Below are 24,972 nucleotides of genomic sequence, written 5' to 3' on the forward strand. Positions count from 1 at the left end.
CGATGCGTTAGCTGCCATCCATCCGACAACGGCTTCAATTTGGTCCTCGCGCAGCAGTGGGGTACGGCTAGCTCCTACAAAGCTGCGCATAAAGGACTGTTCCCTGGTAAAACTGGGGGATGCTGAGTCACTGGTGCCCGCAGCAGGCACAGAATCCCCACGTCCTCTCCCTGCAGGCACAGAATCCTCACGTCCTCTCCCTGCAGAAACTCCACGCCCACGCCCACGACCACGACCACATGCCTTACTCCCTGCCTTCTTCATCTTGGTAGACTGATAAAGATAGGCAGAAAAGTACTAAGGGCTTAGTGTGCTTATTCCTGAACAGCTGCTAACAGGTATAAGAAACACTAATTTTATAAAGTGTGGACTAGACTTTAATATGAGCTAATGTGGCCTACACAACTGTAAAGTGGAGTGTTTGGTGAACTTTATTTAGGTTTTTTTTGTCACAAAAAGACACTGGATGTGCCTAAAGATGTAATAACGATAGTATCACAAACTTTTTGTAGCTATTACAATGTAGGAAGGTAACCTACAATGCAATAGATGAGGCTGCAAAAAATAGGCTAATACTAATCTGGCTGGGGCTGCAGGGCCCAATGCTGCAGAAAGGCTCCTCTATCTACTCCTATATAGTGTGTTTGGAATCAATTTAGCTGAATATGGATGGAACCACCACACTAATAGGAGATATCAGGAAAAATTATGAATTGGCAATAAAGGACAATGTATGAGGCAGTGACACACACTGAGTGCACTACAACCAGACGGGGTTGAAGCACACACTACAGGGTGAGCTGCACTCACACACCAGACCTTGCAGACAGCGGTGAACAGTACAGATGCAGAGCACTGTGCACTAGTGCTGCAAGACGGAAAAAAATTTCTCTATCTACTCCTATATAGTGTGTTTGGAACCAATTTAGCTGAATACAGATGGAACCACCACACTAATAGGAGATATCAGGAAAAATTATGAATTGGCAATAAAGGACAATGTATGAGGCAGTGACACACACTGAGTGCACTACAACCAGACGGGGTTGAAGCACACACTACAGGGTGAGCTGCACTCACACACCAGACCTTGCAGACAGCGGTGAACAGTACAGATGCAGAGCACTGTGCACTAGTGCTGCAAGACGGAAAAAAATTTCTCTATCTACTCCTATATAGTGTGTTTGGAACCAATTTAGCTGAATACAGATGGAACCACCACACTAATAGGAGATATCAGGAAAAATTATGAATTGGCAAAAAAGGACAATGTATGAGGCAGTGACACACACTGAGTGCACTACAACCAGACTTGGCTGAAGCACACACTACAGGGTGAGCTGCACTCACACACACAGACCTTGCAGATAGCGGTGAACAGCACAGGGAACTGTGCACTAGCACTGCAAGGCACAGTGATTTAGAAAGTAGCTTGGGTAAAGCAGTATAGAGCAAATAGGTAGCTAAAACTGTCCCTCAGAACAACAGCGTCCTATCCCTAACTGAATTCACAGCAGAGTGAGCTCAAAATGGCGGCGGTGGCTTTTATAGTGCATCATGACATCATTTCAGCAGCCAATCACAGCCATGCCATTAGTTAAGATGCCTACATGCCTAACAGGATGTGCCCACACTTCTTAGGATCCTCATTGGCTGAATAAAATGAAAATGTCTCATTGCATTATGGGAACTTCCGATTCCGGTATACGATATTGCAATAGTATCGGAATTAAGTATCGGAATTCCGATACCGCGAATATCGGCCGATACCCGATATTTCAGTATCGGAATGCTCAACACTACTAATAATGCAGCCCAATACAGATTTTCAGTGAACTTCAGTGCTTAAATGCTTAGTAACCCTTTCATTTTTATGCAGGAAACTGTGCATGTGCACACTGTGTTCTGTACTGAAACTGCAGCGACATACACAAGACTGGATTGAGTCTGACACTAGCCAGTGCTAGTGACGCGCCCCTGGACCTGTGTCGCGCTGCGTTGCGCACGCGGGAGCTTACCCGGAGCCGGATCTGTTGAGGGTTGTAGTCTCGTGGCGGTGACCCGGTCCGTGCCCAGGGAGTCAAACTGAGCGGCGATGTATCAGCGGTAGATGTTGGACGACTACGCCACCCGTTGAGTACAGCTAAGGAGCTGCTGCTGCAGGGCAGACCGCTGAGGCCGGTGGTAGGATTGTGCAGCGTGATAGTATAACCCCCAACGGGAGGGGTATGGCCTCAGGGCAGCCGACGTGGATGATGGGGGTAGCAGGAACCACTCGGAGACGGTACGGTGTAGTTCAGGGTCTTTACTGGTGACAAAGATAGACCCTCCCGGAGTACTGGCTAGCGATTGGGGCCTGGTCAGTCTTTGAGCAGATGGGATCTCCCCTGGCCAGGCGGAGTTGTAGGCCTCCCAAACTAACTGTACTCTTCTGGCTACCTTGCTAGAGGCGGGTATAAGTAGCCCACGTCCCTCAGTGTACCGTGTGGTGCTCACCCGTATGGCCGGTGACTCGGGGCCTTCGGGTTTCTTGGCCAGAGGACCTGGAATCCCCTGCCTGACGGATTCTGCTGCTGGGTAGGAGTTAGTCCCCACAGCCTCGGACTCCGGGTCCGGTAAGAAATCTTCTCAGTCAGGGCGAGCTCTGCAGCTGCCAGCCCCTGACTCCTTGTAACACTGCTCCCACAGAGCTCCTGATGTTCTGTTCCTATATTTGCTTCTTTTCTCTGTCTCTACTTCTTCTCTACTCACTAACCCTGCCTCAGCCCTAGGTTTATATAGGGGAAGTTCTTCCCCTCCCAGGACTGGGCAGGAGGTGTGGCATGCATAGGATTCCTGACCAAGAGACCTCCCACCTGCTCTCAGACGTAATATCTCTATCACTGTGGCAACCAGACCCCTGGGGTGTCACATTCCCCCCTAGTGAAATTTAGTACTCCGGGACTAAACATATTTTAGAAAAACATAACAAGATATAACAATAACAATACAATAAAGAAACACATAAAGGTGGTCACGGCATGTCCGTAACCGGGTGCAGTCTTTGAAGAAAGCAAGGTGTCCATTTCACCAAAACAGGGAGACGTAACCAGGTAGGGGTCTGTCCTGCCCCGAGTCCTTAACAGTCTTTAGTCCGTCCTGGGTTACGCTCCAACTATGTACACAGGATTCCCGGTAAATCCACCAAAGACTCCTATAAACAACTAGAAACACATAATTATACACAAGCAACAAGAAAAACAGGTAACCACAAATAAAACAACTTATACACTTCAAATCCTCCAACGTGCGGGTAACTGGCCTCTAGTGGCCCTAGTGGACCTACGGAGCTGACTGTCTGGCCCTGAACTACAGGGTGTAGGAGCTGTCAAGGGTAAACTGGGCAGCTGTTTACGGGCTCTTTGGCTCACTAGGGATATGGCAGGCTCACTGCAAGCAGAGGGTTGATCCTCCTGATCTGCTGGTGTGGGGTCTTCTGCCTCCTGGACCGGCTGTTCTTCCAGCTCTACCTGTTGCTCCGTAGGTGCTTGGGATGCTGGTTGGAGGAAGGTGAGTACGGGTACCACAACTGCACCATTGACTTGAGTCCAAGACCGAGGGAAGTCTCCGAGCACAGTACTAACCATATCTTCCCTTTCCTCTACGGGTCGATGGTCTTCTTGTTCCTCTTCAGGGTTCCGTAGCTGTTCAGGACACTTCTTCAGGTGATCCCGGGATACAATGGCTGTGGTCTCCCCTCCGTCTTTACTGATGGTACAGACCTTCGGGTTCTCGTGGCTTGAGGGCAGTACGGTGTACGGGTCCTTCTCCCACTGGTCGTCCAACTTGTGGAGCCGTCTTTTCCTCTTCAAGACCTGCTCTCCGGGTACCAGGGGAACAGCGGGAGCATACTGGTTGTAAGTTTTCTCTTGTCTCTCCCTAGCCTGACAGAGACTTCGCTCCACGCTCTCCTGTACTTTCCGGTACTGCTGCTGCCTCTCTGTGTCCCAGTCTGCTTCTGGTGAAGTGTCCTCGGGTGTCAGGACTCCCATTTCCAGGTCAACAGGTAACTTACCAGGTCTTGCCCTCATTAGGTAAGCCGGGGTACAGTTGGTGGAACCTACCGGGATGTGGTTGTATAGGTCCACCAGATCGGGCAGCTTCTCAGGCCACAGACTGCGTTCTTCCAGGGGCAACGTTTTCAGAAGATCCATTACCACCTGGTTCATTTTCTCACAAAGTCCATTAGTTTGCGGATGATAGGGTGTCGTCCTTATCTTCCGGCAGCCATACAGATTGCAGAATTCCTGGAAGACCTCCGCTTCAAAGGCAGGTCCCTGGTCCGTCAGCACTCGGTCCGGGTACCCGTGTGGATGGCAGAAGTGCTGCTGGAAGGCTCTAGCTGCTGTTTGAGCCGTTAAGTCCTTGACGGGGACGACAACCAAGAACCGGGAGTAATGATCCACGATGGTTAACGCGTAGACGTAGCCACTTCTGCTTGGGGTCAGTTTTACATGATCCAAGGCTACCAGTTCCAACGGCTGCCGGGTGACGATGGACTGCAGGGGAGTCTTCTGGCTGGCACGGTCCTTCCTTCTTAGGTTGCACGGGCCACAGTCTCTGCACCACCTCTCGATGGTTCCCCTCATGCCTACCCAGTGGAACCGCCCGCGCAGCAGGAACTCCAACTTCTTCCATCCGAAGTGTCCAGCCCCGTCGTGGTATGCCTCCATCACCATGGCTGCATCTACTTGCCAGATTAGTTCATGCGTCCGGGAGTTAACCATTCTGCGGCACAACTTCCCCTTGTAAAGGAACAGTCGACTCTTCTCAGCCCACAGTTGTTTGGCTTCCTCCGGAGCGTCTGGGTCAAGGCGAGCCTCTGGCCGAGTCAGCATCTCCTTCACCAGTCGGACGGCAGGGTCACTGTCTTGCGTTTCCTCCCAGTTGTAGTGAGGCAAGGGGTTAAATGTAGCGGCTTGCTTACTCCTTACCCAATGGGAATACTGGATAGTCCCATGACGGTGGAACGCGGGGAGTTCGACTTCTTCCAGTCCCTCTGGATCTTCTCCTACGTCCGGTAGGTTTGGCATCCTGGACAGGGCGTCCGCGTTGGTATTGGAGCGTCCTGCCCGGTATTTGATGGTGAACTCGTAGTTGGACAGGCGGGCCATCCATCTCTGCTCTAGGGCACCGAGTCTTGCCGTGTCCAGGTGTGTCAACGGGTTGTTATCCGTGTACACGACGAACCGGGAAGAAGCGAGGTAGTGCTTAAAGCGTTCGGTGACTGCCCACACCACTGCCAGGAACTCTAGCTTAAATGAGCTGTAATTCTCAGGGTTTCTTTCGGTGGGTCGCAGTTTTCGGCTGGCGTAAGCGATTACTCGCTCTTTCCCCTGCTGGATCTGGGACAGCACGGCTCCTAGCCCGATGTTACTTGCGTCGGTGAAGAGGATAAAGGGCTGGCTGTAATCCGGGTACGCCAGGATTTCATCCCCAGTGAGGGCCATCTTCAGCTGGCGGAAGGACTCTTCTTCCAACTTCTCCCATCTGAAGGGCGGCTTCTGGTTCTTGGCCTTCCGGGACTGGCCTATCAGGAGGTCCTGCATAGGAGCTGCCTTTTTGGTGAAACCGGGGATGAACCTGCGGTAGTAGCCTACCAACCCGAGGAACTGCCGCACTTCCTTTACACTGGAGGGACTTGGCCATTCCTTAATTGCGGTGATCTTATCAGGGTCGGGAGCCACTCCGTCAGCGCTCACCACGTGTCCCAGGTACTGCACCTTTGGTTTCAGGAGGTGACACTTGGAGGGTTTCACCTTTAGGCCGTAGCTTGCCAGAGCTTCGAACACTTCCGCCAGGTGTTTCAGGTGGTCCTCATAAGTCTTAGAATATACGATGACATCGTCCAGGTACAACAGGACCGTCTCGAAGTTTCTGTGGCCCAGACAGCACTCCATTAATCGTTGGAAGGTTCCTGGTGCGTTGCAGAGTCCGAACGGCATACAGGTAAACTCGCTAAGTCCCATCGGGGTGGTGAATGCGGTCTTCTCCCGGTCCGCCTCTGCTACAGGAACCTGCCAGTACCCACTAGTGAGATCCAAGGTAGAGAAGAAGTTAGCAGATCTTAAAGCAGCCAAAGACTCTATCCTTGGTAAGGGGTACGCATCCTTGTGTGTGATACGGTTGATTTTCCGGTAATCTACACACATCCTCATGGTGTTGTCTTTCTTTTTGACTAAGACTAGTGGAGCTGCCCAGGGGCTACAGCTATCCCTGATCACCCCAGCCTCCTTCATGTCTCTAAGCATCCCCTTGGCGTGTTGGTAGTGTGCAGGGGGTACGGGTCGATACCTCTCTTTTATGGGAGGATGGTCTCCCGTGGGGATGTGGTGTTCTACCCCCTTGACTCGCCCGAAGTCTAACGGGTGTTTACTAAACACTCTCTCGTACTCTTGAACCACCCGATAGACTCCCTGTTTCTGGTGTGAGGGAGTGGAGTCAGTACCCAAATGTAGTTGCTGACACCAGTCCTCCATTGTTTTCTTAGAGCCGTTACCTTCCTCCGGGTGAGATGGAGGCAAGGGTTCCACAGATTGTATAGCATTTTGGTTAATGGTATATAATTTGGCTAGCGTGGCATACCGGGGCAGGTACACTTCCCTCTTCCCGATATTGATTATGCGAACGGGCACCCTCCCATGGCGTACATTAACCACCCCCCGTGCTGTCAAGATGGTGGGCCTACTGTCTGAGTAAACTGGTTCTACCATTGCCTGGTAATCTCTACCTCTCAGACCAATAGCTGCCCGGCACCAAATCATCATTTCACTTTTTGGGGGCATGGCAATAGGGAAAGGGTCACACATTCTCACGCTACCAATCTCACCGCCGGAGAGTTCCACCTGTTGCCGTCGCATCAGTGCCCGGATCTCTTTTTGGAGCACTCGCTGCTCGCCGGAGCTGGCGTTCTTGGCAACCTGCTGTAAAAGGAAAATCACCTCTGCAAGACAATTTTCAATTACATTAGTTCCTAGAGTTATCTTTGGGTGACTCTCGCGCTTGTCAATGTCTACAATGATCAATCCCTGTGCTGCCAGTTCGACTCTACCGATTTTAATGGTCACCTCTTTAAATCCAATCTGTGGCACGGGCTGACCATTGCTGGCGATGATACTCAAGTCGTCGTCAGGGTAGCGGGTGATATCCGAGTCATTCCAGTACTGCTTGAAGAGCACGTACGGGATGGTGGTGACCTGTGACCCGGTGTCCAGTAGGGCACTCATAGGAATGCCATCCAGTACCACGCGTAAGACTGGACGTCCTCCCACATATTTGTCTCGCCAGTTCGATGGGCCTGGTGATCTTTTTCCTGGGGGTTGGCCCTCTACCCCAGGTTGTGCCAGTTTAAAGGACAGTACCTTGCCATATGTCCGGGTTGATTGCAGCGGCGGCAGATGGGTCGTCCGTCCTCGTTGTATCGGTCGCTGGGTCTCCCTCTGGCCGGTGGGGTCCTCCTTGGTCGACGCCACGGGATGTCCTCCGGTCCTGATGCCAGCTGGATCTTCCCTGGAGTGGAAACCTGTAAAGACTGCACAGTTCGGGTTAGCGCAGCAACACTTTTAGCTAGCTCTTGGACCTGATGGTGCAGGTCTGGAGCCGGGTCATTGTTCAAAGCCTGCGCATCAGCTCCCACAGGCCCTGCCGACAAGGGTGCCGCCTCCTGGTGGTAAGTGGTAGTGGGGCGTCTGTGGTTCACAACGCCACCTGGTGCCGGTTCTCGGAGCACCCGGATGGCTCTGTCCTTGAACTGTGCAAATCCCAGATGAGGGTCCTGTAAGGCCATTGCCCGCAACTGGGTTCGGTGGGCATTGCAATATAAACCCTCTATAAATTGTTCAGTCAACAGCCTGTCCTCGTCTCCCACGCCGTCAGGGTCGGTCTGCTTAATGGCTCTCAGGGCCTCTTGTAGGTTCAGGGCATAGTCCCTTATACTCTCGTGTGCTCGCTGCTTGCACCCGTAGAATCTAAGCTTGATCTCGGCTGAGGTGCGGGTATCAAAGGTGTCCCTCAGCCGGGTTAGTATCCCTGCGACAGTCCTCCCCCCAGGTGGCCAGGACTTTACCTCCCTTCGGGCTGCCCCAGTTAATTGGGCCACCAGGATGCTCACTTTTTGCTCTTCTGTGAGGGGGTACACCTGGAAGAGGCTATCCAGCTTTTCTCTAAAGTCATGCAGGGTATGTGACTCCCCTGAGTACTGGGGTAGCCAGGCCGCTCCCGGGATATAGGGCATGGTGAAAGGCATGACTGCAGCAGCGGTGGCGCTGGCGGGGGTTGAGGCAGTGAAGCTCTCCTCCATGTCCGACATCCTCCTCCCCCCTAGTGGACCGTGGCCTACCTTGCGATGATCCTCTTCCGTAGGCCGCGGCTCCGCAGTAGATCGTCAGGGTTGAGGACCTTCCGTCGCGCTCCTGTGATGTCGGCGTCTGCTGGGCTCCTTCCAGGACCTTACGCGACGTCCGGACGTGAGGCGGGGCTTCAGTTCTCGCGCGCTTTCGGAGTCCACGCCCCTCTTCTTCCCGCGCGACGTCTTCAAGATGGCGTCCAACGGCGGGAAAACTCCACGGAAGGCGGGAAGAAGGCTGAAAATGGCGCCGGATGGCGGGAATCTTCACCGATGGCGGGAAGAAGGCTGAAGATGGCGCCGGATGGCGGGAATCTTCACCACAGGTAAGTTTGAACAGTCTTTTTCAGGCACCCAGTACCCGGTGGTTGCGGGCACGATATCCTGCCGACTACGCCAAAAGTTGACGCGCCCCTGGGCCTGTGTCGCGCTGCGTTGCGCACGCGGGAGCTTACCCGGAGCCGGATCTGTTGAGGGTTGTAGTCTCGTGGCGGTGACCCGGTCCGTGCCCAGGGAGTCAAACTGAGCGGCGATGTATCAGCGGTAGATGTTGGACGACTACGCCACCCGTTGAGTACAGCTAAGGAGCTGCTGCTGCAGGGCAGACCGCTGAGGCCGGTGGTAGGATTGTGCAGCGTGATAGTATAACCCCCAACGGGAGGGGTATGGCCTCAGGGCAGCCGACGTGGATGATGGGGGTAGCAGGAACCACTCGGAGACGGTACGGTGTAGTTCAGGGTCTTTACTGGTGACAAAGATAGACCCTCCCGGAGTACTGGCTAGCGATTGGGGCCTGGTCAGTCATTGAGCAGATGGGATCTCCCCTGGCCAGGCGGAGTTGTAGGCCTCCCAAACTAACTGTACTCTTCTGGCTACCTTGCTAGAGGCGGGTATAAGTAGCCCACGTCCCTCAGTGTACCGTGTGGTGCTCACCCGTATGGCCGGTGACTCGGGGCCTTCGGGTTTCTTGGCCAGAGGACCTGGAATCCCCTGCCTGACGGATTCTGCTGCTGGGTAGGAGTTAGTCCCCACAGCCTCGGACTCCGGGTCCGGTAAGAAATCTTCTCAGTCAGGGCGAGCTCTGCAGCTGCCAGCCCCTGACTCCTTGTAACACTGCTCCCACAGAGCTCCTGATGTTCTGTTCCTATATTTGCTTCTTTTCTCTGTCTCTACTTCTTCTCTACTCACTAACCCTGCCTCAGCCCTAGGTTTATATAGGGGAAGTTCTTCCCCTCCCAGGACTGGGCAGGAGGTGTGGCATGCATAGGATTCCTGACCAAGAGACCTCCCACCTGCTCTCAGACGTAATATCTCTATCACTGTGGCAACCAGACCCCTGGGGTGTCACACTAGCATCAAGACGTCATTTGTGGACAGAGTTAGCGAGCTCTGCTGTCATGTCCCACTTCTGTTATCACAGCTTTGTAGCTCCATAGGGTCTATGTGAGTCTTTGCACAGCAGAGACTTAGTGTCTCCTATGTGATGTATACAGCAGTCTTAACATTTCCTTTATGATGTGTATACAGCAGAGTCTCAGTGTATCCTATGTAATGTATACACAGCAGTTTCTATGTCTCGTAAGTGATGTGTATGTACAGCAGTCCGTGTCTCTTATATGAAATATATACAGTAGTATCAAAGTATATTTTGTGATGCATATACAGCAGTCTCAGTGTCTCCTATGTGATGTATATACAGAAGTCTCAGTGTATTCTTTGTTATCTAATCTATATACAGCAGTCTCAGTGTCTCCTATGTGGTGTATATACAGCCGTTTCAGTGTCTCCTATGTGATGTTTACAGCAGTCTCTGTATCGTATGTCATGTACATACAGCAGTCTCAGTGTATCATATGTGATGTATATACAGCAGCCTCAGTGTATCCTATATGATGTATATGCAGCGGTCTCAGTGTATCCTATGTGATGTATATGCAGCAGTATCAGTGTCTCCTATGTGATGTATACAGCAGTCTCTGTATCATATGTGATGTACAACAGTCTGTGTCTCCCATGTGATGTATGTACAGCAGTCTCAGTGTATCCTATGTGATGTATAGTATATACAGCAGTCTTAGTGTATCATATATGATGTATATACAGCAGCCACAGTGTATTCTATATGATGTATATGCAGCGGTATCAGTGTATCCTATGTGATGTATATACAGCAGTCTCGGTGTCTCCTATGTGATTATATACAGCAGTATCAGTGTTTCCTATGTGATGAATAGAGCAGTCTCTGTATCATAGGTGAAGTATATAGAGCAGTCTCAGTGTCTCCCATGTGATGTATGTACAGCAGTCTCAGTGTCTCCTATGTGTTGTATAGTATATACAGCAGTATCAGTGTCTCCTATGTGATGTATACAGCAGTCTCTATCATATGTGAGGTATATACAGCAGTCTCAGTGTATCATATGTGATGTACGTACAGCAGTCTCGGTGTCTCCTATGTGATGTATGTACAGCAGTCTCAGTGTATCCTATGTGATGTATATAAAGCAGTATCAGTGTATCCTATGTGATGTATTCAGCAGTATCAGTGTATCCTATGTGATGTATTCAGCAGTCTCTGTATCATATGTGATGTATATACAGCAGTCTCAGTGTATCATACATGCCTATGTGATGTACTGTATATACAGCAGTATCAGTGTATCCTATGTGATGTATTCAGCAGTCTCTGTATCATATGTGATGTATATACAGCAGTCTCAGTGTATCATACATGATGACAAAACAGCAGTCTCAGTGTATCCTGTGTGATGTATTCAGTAGTCTCTGTATTAAATGTCATGTATATACAGCAGTCTCAGTGTTTCTCATGTGAAGTACAGTTATATGAAAAAGTTTGGGCACCCCTATTAATCTTAAGCTTAATGTTTTATAAAAATTGGTGTTTCTGCAACAGCTATTTCAGTTTGATATATGTAATAACTGTTGGACACAGTAATGTTTCTGCCTTGAAATGAGGTTTATTGTACTAACAGAAAATGTGCAATCTGCCGGCCGCGACCAATCAGCACAGCGGTGTTTACATTTGGCGCCAAAATCGCTGATTAGTCGCGGCTGACGGCCGCGACTAATCAGCAGAGCGTTGTTTAAATTTTGCGCCAATACTGCTGATTGATCTCGGCCAGCGACCGCGATCAATCAGCAGAGCGTTGTTTAAATTTGGCGTCAATCTCGCTGATTGGACGCGTCTGGCGTCCGCGACCAATCAGCAAAGCGTTGTTTAAATTTGGCGCCAAGCTCGCTGATTGGTCGCGGCTGGCGTCCGCGACCAATTAGCACAGCAGTGTTTAAATGTGGCGGCAAGATCGGTGATTGGTCGCGGCCGCTATTTAAATGTGGCGCTCAAATCGGTGATTTTTCGCGGGCAGCGGCCACGACCAATCAGCAGAGCGGTGTTTAACTTTAGCGCCAAGATCACTGATTGGTCGTGTGCGGAGAGCGCGACTAATCAGCGAATCGTATTGGTGAGGAGCGGGGAGTGGAATCGTATTAGTGGGGACCGGGGAGCGCCGCTGCCTGTGCGGCTACTTCCGCTGCGAGAACCCGGGACATGAGCGCCCGCTCATGTCCCTGGTTCTCGCAGCAGAAGTATCCCGACCCGCAGCGCAGCTCCCCGGTCCTCCCTTCACACCCTAGCCGCTGATGTCCCCTCAGTATCCGCATGGTGTTACAAAGGTCCGGACATTTGTGTTAAAAATCGCTGATTGGTCGCTGGCGCTGCCTGCGACCAATCACCAATTTGGGCGCTAAATTTAAATATCGAACGCGACCAATCACCGATCTTGGCTCCAGATTTAAACACCGCTGTGCTGATTGGTCGCGGCCGATATTTAAATTTGGCGCCCAAATCGGTGATTGGTCGCGGGCAGCATCCGCGACCAATCAGCACAGCGGTATTTAACTTTTGCGCTAAGATCAGTGATTGGTCGGGTCCGAAGACCGCGACCAATCATCAAATCGTCTTGGTGAGGATCGGGGAGCGGCGCTGCCTGTGCGGCTACTTCCGCTGCGAGAACCCGGGACATGAGCGGGCGCTCGCAGCAGAAGTATCCCGACCCGCAGCGCCGCTCCCCGGTCCTCCCTTCCGCATGGATGTCAGCGACGCCGGCGGTTCTTCCGCTGCTACCGGCCGGGACATGAGCGCCTCGCGCCGCTCATCTCCCGGCTGCATCTCCGTCCCGCAGATGGGTCCGGCGGTCGGGGTCCTTCTGCTGGTACCGGCCGGGACATGAGCGCCTCGCGCCGCTCATCTCCCGGCTGCATCTCCGTCCCGCAGATGGGTCCGGCGGTCGGGGTCCTTCTGCTGGTACCGGCCGGGACATGAGCGCCTCGCGCCGCTCATCTCCCGGCTGCATCTCCGTCCCGCAGATGGGTCCGGCGGTCGGGGTCCTTCTGCTGGTACCGGCCGGGACATGAGCACCTCGCGCCGCTCATCTCCCGGCTGCATCTCCGTCCCGCAGATGGGTCCGGCGGTCGGGGTCCTTCTGCTGGTACTGGCCGGGAGATGAGCGCCTCGCGGCGCTCATCTCCCGGCTGCAACGCCGCTGAGCTCCGTCCCGCAGATGAGCCGCTAACGGCCGCCATCTTTTTTCTGAAATCCCGTGGCGCTGATTGGCCGCTGCCGGACCAATGAGCGACGCGGGATTTCATGGACAGACAGACAGACAGACAGACGGGATGAGACAATTATATAGTAGATAGCAGTGTTTTTTCTCCTTTGAACTACAATTTGTCTGCCTTTGCCGATGGGCTTTCTGTGTCTCTGCACGTCTACAGGCCGTGGTGGAGACATCTAGCTGGTGAGTTGTAATCTCCTGGCATAGAAGGTTCTGCAGGCCTGGCTATTTAGGATCTCCATGGTGTGTTTGCAGTTTCCTGATGATGGATTTCCAGGTTGGTGCATCTGCCCATTCCTGTAAGTGGCACTCCCCCATGATGCTGGTTTTCATTGGGTTGAGTTGGGTAGTGCCAATGTAGAGTTAAATTTCTCCAGGGTTTGCAGGTTGTCTTGAGGCCTCGGAGTTATTTCCCTCTTCCTGTCTCTCTTTCACTCTCTATTTCTTTCTCCTCTTCTATTTTTCCCTTTCTTTCTATCTTACTCTCCTGCTCTCTTTATTTTTCTTTTTTTCCTCCTCTCTTTTTCTTCCCTATCTCACTCTATTTCTTTCTCCTCTCTTTTTCCTCTACTTTATTTCTGTTCCACTTATTGCTATTTTTCCTACTCTTTCTCTTCCTTTTCTCTGTTTTTTTCCTCTTTCTCCTTTATCTCTGTTGTACTTTTCTCTATTTTCTTTCTTCTCTCTATATGCCACTCTTTGGTGTTGTGTCTTTGTGTTGAGTTTACAGAACGGCCGCTGCCTGGAATCAGTGATTGATAATATTTGATTTCTTTATACAAATGGCTTTATCAGAATACCTCTGACCTCCCAGCTTCTCTCTTTTTCTTTCTCCCTCTTTCCACCTCATTATTTCTCCCTCCCCCAGTCCTGCTTGGCACAATCCTCTATTCCTGCCTGTGGCCGCTCTTGTCTTTGTACAGATGTGTCCTGAGTTTACACAAGATAAAGCCTCTGCGGCAGGACGAGGATCAGGATGTTATTTCATTACTATATATAGACTATGGCCCCATTCATCAGTTTTTGCTCAAATTCAGGATAAATGAAAATGTAAATTTTAAAGTAAATTATCACAAAAATGTTGTGACTTTTGGCATTTTTACGACATTCTCAGCCAGATCCACCAAGCTTTTGAAAAGTGGTCAGAACTTAGTCGGGAGGGTCGGCAGTGGATGCTTGGATAGCAAATCATTGTCACGAAAATCCACCATAATGTACAGCACAAAAGTGGCATCAATTGTCACAGAAATGTATTGAGGTCCCTGGAGTCCAAGGACTCGCCATCAAGGCTGGAGTACAAAATCTATTATCTTTCTCTTTCTTTATTTCTTCATTCCTTGCTATTCCAAATAGAAAACTCTCTTTGTGTTCTTGTCTCTTTCTCTCTTTCCTTTTTTCCCTTTCTTGGTTTCCTTCACTCTTTCCCTCTTGTCCTCTTTGTGTTCTTGTCTCTTTCTCTCTTTCCTTCTTTCCTCCCTTTCTTGGTTTCCTTCATTCTTTCTCTCTTGGTCACTCTATGTTCCTGTCTTGTTCTCTCTTTCCTTCTTTCCTCCCTTTCTTGGTTTCCTTCACTCTTTCCCTCTTGTCCTCTTTGTGTTCTTGTCTCTTTCTCTCTTTCCTTCTTTTTTCCCTTTCTTGGTTTCCTTCATTCTTTCTCTCTTGTCCTCTCTATGTTCCTGTCTTGTTCTCTCTTTCCTTCTTTTTTTCCTCTCTTGGTTTTTTCTCTCTTTCCCTCTTGTCCTCTCTGTGTTCTTTTCTCTTTTTCTCTTTCCTTCTTTTTTCCTCTTTCTTTGTTTCTTTCACTCTTTCTCTCTTGTTCTCTTTGTGTTCCTGTCTCTTTCTCTCTTTTCTTCTATTTTTCCATTTCTTGGTTTCCTTCATTCTTTCTCTCTTGTCCTCTTTGTGTTCCTGTCTCTTTCTCTCTTTCCTTCTGTTTTTCCATTTCTTGGTTTCCTTTGCTCGTTCTCTCTTGTCCTCTTTGTGTTCTTGTCTCTTTCTCTCTTTCCTTTTTTCCCTTTCTTGGTTTCCTTCACTCTTTCCCTCTTGTCCGCTTTGTGTTCTTGTCTCTTTCTCTCTTTCCTTCTTTCCTCCCTTTCTTGGTTTCCTTCATTCTTTCTCTCTTGTCCTCTTTGTGTTCTTGTCTCTTTCTCTCTTTCTTTCTTTCCTCCCTTTCTTGGTTTCCTTCATTCTTTCTCTCTTGTCCTCTTTGTGTTCTTGTCTCTTTCTCTCTTTCCTTTTTTCCCTTTCTTGGTTTCCTTCACTCTTTCCCTCTTGTCCTCTTTGTGTTCTTGTCTCTTTCTCTCTTTCCTTCTTTCCTCCCTTTCTTGGTTTCCTTCATTCTTTCTCTCTTGGTCACTCTATGTTCCTGTCTTGTTCTCTCTTTCCTTCTTTCCTCCCTTTCTTGGTTTCCTTCACTCTTTCCCTCTTGTCCTCTTTGTGTTCTTGTCTCTTTCTCTCTTTCCTTTTTTCCCTTTCTTGGTTTCCTTCACTCTTTCCCTCTTGTCCTCTTTGTGTTCTTGTCTCTTTCTCTCTTTCCTTCTTTCCTCCCTTTCTTGGTTTCCTTCATTCTTTCTCTCTTGTCCTCTTTGTGTTCTTGTCTCTTTCTCTCTTTCTTTCTTTCCCCCCTTTCTTGGTTTCCTTCATTCTTTCTCTCTTGTCCTCTTTGTGTTCTTGTCTCTTTCTCTCTTTCCTTCTTTTTTCCTTTTCTTGGTTTCCTTCATTCTTTCTCTCTTGTCCTCTTTGTGTTCCTGTCTCAGTCTCTCTTTCCTTCTTTTTTCCTTTTCTTGGTTTCCTTCGCTCTTTCTCTCTTGTCCTCTTTGTGTTCCTGTCTCTTTCTCTGTGTCCTTCTTTTTTTCCTCTCTTGTTTTCCTTCACTCTCTCTTGTTCTCTCTTTGTTCCTGTCTCTTTCACTGTTTCCCTTCGCCAGTCTGTCTTGCCTGGTTCAGTGTTTCTTGTCGTTGTGGACACTGAGACTCTATGATCATATTGCTGGATGTATGGTCCTGCAGAGTTTAAACAAGATAAGGCCTCGGTGGCAGGACGAGGATCAGGACGTTGTTTGATGACTATATATAGACAATGTTATCAGCAGAAGTGAGATGAAATATTATTGTATAGTAGTGACTATTGACTATGTGATTAGTGAGGACAGCAATCATCACTATGCAGACATTGAGTCAATATGGGACCTCGAGACTGATGACAACGCTTCATGCCATGAGTCCCGTCATGTGCAGTTTGGTCTGGAATCTAAACCACCATGAAGAGGTCCACACTACAATGTAGAGGTCCACACTGTCACATAGAGGTCTACACCACAATGTAAAAGGTCCACAGTGACACATAGAAGTCCAAACCTCTATATAGAGATCTACTCTACCACATAGGGGTCCACACAACTATGTAAATATTGACAGCCACATAGATGTCCATACTGTTATGTTGAGGTCCACACTACCATATAGAGGCCCACATTGCCACATAGAAGCCCATACTGCCACAAGTAGTCCCCATTACCATGTAGAGGCTGATACAGCCACATGGAGTGCCACACTGGGAGATAGAGGTCCACACCATCACATGGAGGTCCATATGACCACATAAAGGTCTACACAGCCACTAGTGGTCCACACCACCATCTAGGAGGTTCACAACTCCACACTGAAGTCCATACTGCCAGAAAGAGGTCCACACTGTCATATTGAGGCAAATACTGCCACATAGAGGTCTACATCACCATGCAGATATTGTAATTGATGATATCCCGAAGCTCACACTGCACCAGTCAGTAGAACATGGCAGCGTCTCCTCAGACATAGGCTTTAGGTCAATAACACAGACACAGCTTACCATAGACATGTGAAAGCTGATTGTCCAGCCATCATTCTGGGGCACCTATAATTAGACATAGACAGAAGCCTACATGAAGGGGATTGTCATGTCTCTCCTGGTGAGGTGGATCCTTGAATCACTCAGTGGTGTAATGAAGATGTGGGCGCAGCAGGAGGCTCACTGAAGTGATGATGCAGAGTCCGGAGATGTAGCATTGTCTGAGTAGGTCAGATGTGCATCAGTAGAGCGATGTAGCAGAGTCTAGTCTACAATAACAGCTGAGTTTATACATCTGTAGGTACAATGTAGCAGAGCTATGCATGTCCAAAGACAAAGTAGCAGAGCCCAGCAACATAGCAGAGTTGGGTGGCATCAGGAGGCACAGAATGGCTGGTGAACAGTGGCAGTAGTCACAGATGCCAACCACCTAAACTCTAAGGTGGCATCTCACCAGTTGATCTGGGCTAAATGCCGGTGAGTGACTACACAAGATCTCACCATGTGTCACGGCATCCCGGCGAGCAGAACAGCGGAGACATTCTTATTGGAATGAGACGTTCAGATTTGATTTAATCCAACAGATCTCAAGAGATTCTGGTTCCTCTCAGACTCCAAACAGAAAATTCAGACTGATGCCACAATTGTCTGACATATCTCCTACGTCTCAGCGCTCTGGTCCCACCACAAAAAAAATCCAACCTGGCCCCTCATTCCTTTCAGCAGAGCTTCGAAGATCCCCAACTGCCCGCACCGGGGAAAAATATATAAATCCCGCAGGAGAGCAGGTGCCATACATAATGCTGCCCTGTGCGGCGTCATAGTGGCTGGACATACTCCCGTATTAACCTTTCACTATGGCGGATATAGATTTTAAACGTTATTAAAAATCACAAGCTGAAACAAAACCAAAACCCATGTCAAGTTGACCCTCCATTGTTAGGACATTTTGTGGGATTCTATTTCCACCTTTGCCTTAGCCGCAGCATGTGAATTCAACCCTGACCCAACATTGAAGGCTCGGCCACTGACTGTCTCTTGAGACATCTTTCAGGATTCCCTCCGTGGTGATTGTGACAAGACTTACTGTATATCCATTGGGAATATACGGGCTGCGTATCTCAGTCTAAGGTCGTGTTCACACGGTCAGTATGTGGTCAGTATTTTACATCAGTATTTGTAGCCAAAACCAGGAGTGGAACAATCAGAGGAGACGTATAATAGAAACACGTCACCACTTCTGTATTTATCACCCACTTCTGGTTTTGGCTTACAAATATTGATGTAAAATACTGACCAAATACTGAACGTGTGAACGTGGCCTTAAGGCTTGGGGATTGCAGATTTTTTAGCAAAAAGAATACAAAAAAACTTGAATATTCTAACATCAATGGCACAAACAATGAAGACAGGCACATAATGTCCTCCCTCCTGCCAAACCCTCACAACAGAGGTCACCATCCAAGAGAAAGCATGACATGTCTCGGTAGACGAGACTTTCTCGGGTATAACATGATCATCAGTGCATAAAGGAGAGAATTTTTGATTACAAAAGGGGTTGTCCTGCAGGGACAGATTTTTGGCAAATGACTAGAACTGACTTAAGAAAATGAATGAATGAATTAACATCACTGATCTACTCCCGTTCACTTTCCAGCTGAGTTCCTGCTGGTCTCTAGTTCATGTGTCAGTGCCGAAGTGTCGAGACCAGACAAACAAAGTAGAGACCAGCGGGGACCCAGTAAGCAGTGGAGTATCAGTGACCGGAGTACTGCTTGGTTTATTTCTTAAAATCGTTTAGTCGAAATTCTTTCCTGATGGTACAACCCATTTAAGACGTCATGGTTTGTAGACTCTTTAACTTCTTTCTTTCTTTCTTTCTTTCTTTCTTTCTTTCTTTCTTTCTTTCTTTCTTTCTTTCTTTCTTTCTTTCTTTCTTTCTTTCTTTCTTTCTTTCTCTCTCTCTCTCACTCTTTCTTTCTTTTTTTCTTCCCAGAGTCTGGGAGCAAATGTAAATGAACTGGGTGGGACATTGGATAATATCATGATATTGTCAGACCCCATACTTATAGACCCATTTGTTCTGTATCCCCAATACTTGAAAGGGTAAAACTTAACCATAGTATGTGATTTCTTCCAGGTGGTCCGTTAATGGTAAATTACACAAATAGCAGGAATGAGACAAATGGCGCCAATATCTCAACTCTGGAGTTCACCTTCATCTGTTTTCCTGAAGTCCACACCTGGGACATCTCTGGCCTTCTCCTGTTCTTCCTTTTGGTTGCCCTGATATCCAATACGATGATCTTTGCAGTGATTGTCATTGAGCCAAGACTCCATCATCCTATGTACTACTTTCTGGGAATGCTCTCGGTGACTGATATTTGTCTCAGCACGGTTGCCACTCCCAAGATTCTGGTTATGCTTTGGACAGACTCTACAACTGTGACTGCCAGTGCTTGCTTTAGTCAAATGTTCTTCTCCATCATGTGGTCAGCCTCAGAATCCTCCATACTTCTGATCATGGCTTATGACCGCTATGTGGCCATCTGTGATCCTCTTCACTATTCTTCCATCATCACAAAACAATTTGTAGCCAAAGCTTGTGTCTTCATTCTGGTCAGAAACATGGCTGTGGCCTTGCCCATGCCTCTGCTAGCAGTAAATCTAGATTATTGCTCCAACCGAGAAATTCTTCATTGTTATTGTGAGAACATGTCTGTAGAAAAACTGGCCTGCAGTGACAATACTTCCAGCAGCATCTACGGACTGGTAATCTTCATTGTTGTGGGTGGCAGTGATGTACTGCTCATCATCATATCATATTTTGTCATTCTACGAACAGTGGTGGTGGCTCGTTCCTTCAGCGCTGCCTCCAAAGCTTTCCGTACCTGTGGCTCTCACTTCATCGTTATGTCCATGTTCTATATCACAATCGCGACCACTATAGTATCTAATCGATCAGTCAAGGAGATCCCCCGACAAGTGCATGTTGTCCTTTCTCTTCTCCATCACCTTCTGTCTCCAGCTCTGAATCCAGTGGTGTATGGTGTGCTGACCAAGGAGATCCGACATGCTATACATAGAACTGTTGGGAAGATTAAAATTCAGCCATGAGGACAAATCTACCACACTTAAATAAGAAGACGTGGAGAAGTACAAGAAACTCAAGAACTTTTTACTATTGATTTAAAAAACAATTGTGAAAATTATCCCATCATGTTATCCAAAACCAATGTAAAGCCTGTTTTTGTTGCCCTCAACCCCCACAAGTTACAACAGCTTTTGGTGCACATACATGTCTAATATGTCTAGGAACTGTCCTCATTTTCATGCTCTGTAATTTGCTAGCCAATCACATTGCTGATAAAAATGGACCGATTTTCCCCTTACATTCAGCATGAATTCATCCTGGCCTTAACTTAAAGCCTGTGTCTGTGTTATGCCTGTGTGAGCTTTAGTAGAAAGAAAAGTAGAAATAGAGACAAAGACCTGTCCACAATTCCTATAGAGAGTCAGACCTGCCCCAAATTCATATAAAGACAAAGACTCAATCCCACTTCCTGTAGAGAGATATAAACCTGCCCCTATTTCCTGCAGACAAACATAAAGCCGCCCCCAGTTACTGAAGAGAGACGTAAACCACCCCCGCTTCCTGAAGAGACATAAAACCACCCCCCCTTCCTGAAGAAAGACGTAATCCACCCCTACTTCCTAAAGAGAGATGTAAGGCACCCCCACTTCCTGACGAGCGATATATACCACCCCCACTTCCTGAAGAGAGACGTAAACCACCCCCACTTCCTGAAGAGAGACATAAACCACCCCCACTGCCTGAAGAGAGACATAAAACCACCCCACTTCCATACCCACTTCCTGAAGAGAGATGTAAACCATCCCCACTTCCTGAAGAGAGATGTAAACCATCCCCACTTCCTGAAGAGAGATGTAAGGCACCCCCACTTCCTGACGAGCGATGTATACCACCCCCACTTCCTGAAGAGAGACATAAACCACCCCCACTTCCTGAAGAGAAACGTAAACCACCCCCACTGCCTGAAGAGAGACATAAAACCACCCCCCCCTTCCTGAAGAAAGACGTAATCCACCCCCACTTCCCGAAGAGAGACGTACTCCACCCCTACTTCATGGAGAGACGTAATCCACTCCACTTCCTGACGAGAGACATGATCCACCCCCACTTCCTGATGAGAGATGTAATCGATCCCCACTTCCTGAAGAAAGACGTAATCCATACCCACTTCCTGATGAGAGATGTAAACCACCCCCACTTCCTGAAGAGAGATGTAATCCATCCCCACTTCCTGAAGAGAAACAGAATCCACCCCCACTTCCTGAAAAGAGACGGAATCCACCCCCACTTCCTGACGAGAAATGTAAACCATCCCCACTTCCTGAAGAAAGACGTAAACCACCCCCACTTCCTGCAGAGAGACGTAATCCATCCCCAGTTCCTGAAGAGAGACATAAACCACCCTCACTTCCTGAAGGGAGCTAAAATTCACTCTCACTTTTCTTAGAAAGAAAAGACCCACTCCCACCTCCTTTGGAGAGGCAATGACCCACCGCTGCTTCCTGTAGAAAGATAATTTGCCTTGTGCTGTCCAAATTCCAGTAGAGTGAAAAAGACCCCTCCTCACTTTCTGTAGAGACAACCTAACCTGCTTTCTATACAGAGACCATGACACACTCCCACTTTCTTAAATTAGATAATTTATCCATTTTCCAAAATGTAACAAAACACAAACACTAAAAAGGAATACAGTAATACTAAATGCACACTCCATATAACACAATTAAAAGGATGCATATTTCTTATGACGATATCGGGAGTCGAGCTGATCATCAAACTAGACCCCTAAATATCAGTATTATCTATTTTTAAGCAAGGAAAAATTGTAAATCCCTTCCCCCATTAGTGTATGTTTATATTCAAAAACCAAATGCCGCCTCCATCAATATTCATTCAGATATGTACATTATATAATCTGAAAACATCGGCATCAGCCGTTTCTTACTAAAATATTAGAGGGCAATCACGGAATATTCAACCATTTTTCCAAAATTTTTTTGAATTTGTGTAGTGTTTTTCTTTTTGATACTCTGGTTTTTCAAGTCTCATTGTATTATTTATTGTATTTATTAATTCAGCAGTAATAGGGGTGTTGAGGGAGGGCAATAACCCTTCACGGTTGACCAAGTGAGTGTCAAATTATTATGTTGATTGTGCAATCCACAGAAAACCAAACGGAGGCAATGCTCTGTATGGGAGGATTCAAAGAATCTCTGATCCCGTTTATTTTGCTTAGCATTTTATATTGTTTTGAGTTTATTAATGTCCAATCATCTACTGCCGTACTACAGTACTACAGGCTTGAGCCAATGTTAGTACAATTATTACGGAAACACATATATGGTCATATTATCATCGTTAGTTCGAAGCACGATGGAAATGTACAAGGTCAATCCTGGCCTAGACTAGTTAGATAACAGGAGCGGGGTGTCTGACAAAATGTTCTTGAGATAAAAAGTTAGTGTGAGAAAGTTCCATGTAAAGCATGAGAAAAGCAGGAAAGAAGTATGTCATGCAAGGAGTGATAATAACATGATTTTGAAACAAGCAGACAAAATGGAGTTGCTCTAGCATGAATATCAATATGTCCTTTACAGGGGGACTGGAATCAACACAGTGTAAGGCAGGAAATGTGCGAGCTTGGAATAAAATATGAAGCATACCTATTAGGGTCCATCTCCTCTTCTAGTATCCCAAAATATACACTCATACACTCATCTCTCCAAATCCTGGTCCTACGCACCAAATCCTCACAGTCACTTCCACCTACTATCTATGATCTATCACAAACTCTCGCAGCCTTTCTAACCTCATACCCATTCACCAAGTTCCCGCTTCCCCAGTCGGACTAACAGTAGCTCTCTGGAACGCTCGCTCTGTCTGCAACAAACTTTCCTACATCTATGTTTTTTTCATTACTAACAAACTTTCCTTCCTCGCCATCACCAAAACCTGGCTTACCCCCTCTAACAAAGCCTCTCCAGCTGTCAGCCACCACTTTCTTCGACCACTTCACCACCTGGCTACTTCACTTCCTTTCTGCTAACATCCCCACTATCATCATGGGCGATTTCTACATCCCCATTGACACTTCCCTCTCATCTGTCTCTAAGCTTCTATCCCTGAGTTCCTCCTTTGGCCTTGCTCAATCTTCCGCAGCGACTCATAAAGATGGCCACACACTGGACCTCATCTTCACCCGTCTCTGTTCCCTATCTAACCTCTCTAACTCACCTCTCCCTCTCTCTGACCACAACCTACTTACATTCTCTTCCCTCTCCAGGTGCACAATCTCCACTTCACAAACTTGCACACCCTCGCAGAAATCTCAAACACCTTGATTACACTCGCTCTCTGAATCCCTCCTCCCTCTTACAGACATAAGTTCCTTACAAAATGCAGATGTTGCTGCCGCTTTATACAACACCACAACAGCTACAGCGCTTGATTTGGTCGCCCACCTCACACATAGCAAAGCTCGCACAATCAAGAGGCAACCCTGGCATACCAACCTGACTAAAGAACTGCGACGGGCCTCCAGGGTTGCTGAGCATAGATGGAAAAGGACCCACTCCAACGAGCACTTCATTTCATTCAAACAATCCCTCACTATTTTTGAGTCCACACTTACTGCAGCAAAACAAACCTACTTCTCATCTTTCATATCCTCCCTGTCTCACAACCCTAAACAGCTATTCAACACTTTTAATTCTTTCCTTCATCCCCCACCGCCTCCCCCCTCTCCTCTCATCTCAGCTGAAAGCTTTGCCTCATTCTTCAAGCAGAAGATTGACAACATCAGACAAAGCTTTTACCTAAAGTCCCCAAAGTCCCTCCTCATATTTACTCAACCTTCCTCCTCCAAAACCAACTTCTCCACCATTACAGAAGATCAGGTTTTCTCTTTACTCTCCAAAACACACCTCACCACCTGTGAACTTGACCCAATCCCGTCCCACCTCATCCCTAACCTTATCACAGCCTTCATCCCAACCCTAACTCACCTCTTAAACCTGTCACTAACAACTGGTGTTTTCCCCTCATGTTTCAAACACGCCTCAATCACACCCATCCTCAAAAAGCCCTCCCTTGACCAATCCTCTGTGTCCCTACTTCTCACCTATGCCTCAAATCAACAACACATCCACTTTGAACTGTTATCCCACCTCTCCTCCTGTTCCCTATTCGACTGCTTACAATGTGGCTTCTGACAACACCATTACACTGAAACTGCCTAGACTAAAGTCACCAATGACCTACTAACCGCCAAATCCAAGCGACACTACTCTGTCCTCCTCCTCCTGTACCTGTCTTCCTCCTCCTGGACCTGTCTTCTGTCTTCGACACAGTGGACCATTCCCTCTTACTACAGACTCTCTCATCTCTTTACATCACAGACTTGGCACTATTTTGAATCTCTTCATATCTAACAGACCGAACATTCAGCGTCTCCCACTCACACACCATCTCCTCATCTCGCCCCCTATATGTCGGTGTCCCCCAAGGTTCAGTTCTAGGACCCCTTCTCTTCTCCATCTACACCTTCGGCCTGGGACAGCTCAGTCTCACGGCTTTCATTATCACCTCTATGCTGATGACACACAGATCCACCTCTCTGGACCTGATATCTCCTCCCTACTAACCAGAATCCCACAATGTCTGTTCTCTATTTCATCCTTCTTTTCTGACAGATTTCTAAAACTTAACATGGATAAAACTGAATTCATCAGCTTTCCACCGTCTCACTCAACCCCCCCATCTGACCTATCCATCAAAGTCAATGGCTGCCCACTCTCCCCAGTCCCACAAGCTCGCAGCCTTGGGGTAACCCTGGACTCTGATCTCTCCTTCAAACCACATATCCAAGCCCTTTCCACTTCCTGACGAATCCAACTCAAAAATATCTCCGGGATCCGCACATTCCTCAGCATAGAATCTGCAAAAACACTAGTGCACGCCCTCATCATCTCCCACTTTGACTACTGAAACTTCCTGCTCTGTGGCCTCCTTTCTAACAGTCTCACACCCCTCCA

General features: G+C 48.0%; 1 protein-coding gene across 1 annotated transcript in view; it reads left to right on the forward strand.

The window, feature by feature from the left end:
- Positions 1-21,249, forward strand: part of LOC141249128 (olfactory receptor 56A4-like) — a 45,543-nt gene extending 24,294 nt beyond the window's left edge. The window contains exon 2 of the mRNA XM_073669540.1: positions 18,986-21,249. Within this exon, the coding sequence (XP_073525641.1) occupies positions 18,986-19,962 (977 nt within the window). The 3' untranslated portion in view covers positions 19,963-21,249. The remainder of the gene's footprint in view (positions 1-18,985) is intronic.
- Positions 21,250-24,972: the final 3,723 nt, after the last annotated feature.

This window comes from Phyllobates terribilis, unplaced genomic scaffold (genome assembly GCF_046119375.1).
Source record: "Phyllobates terribilis strain yellow unplaced genomic scaffold, ASM4611937v1 Scaffold_2__4_contigs__length_985480577, whole genome shotgun sequence".
Classification (NCBI taxonomy): domain Eukaryota; kingdom Metazoa; phylum Chordata; class Amphibia; order Anura; family Dendrobatidae; genus Phyllobates; species Phyllobates terribilis.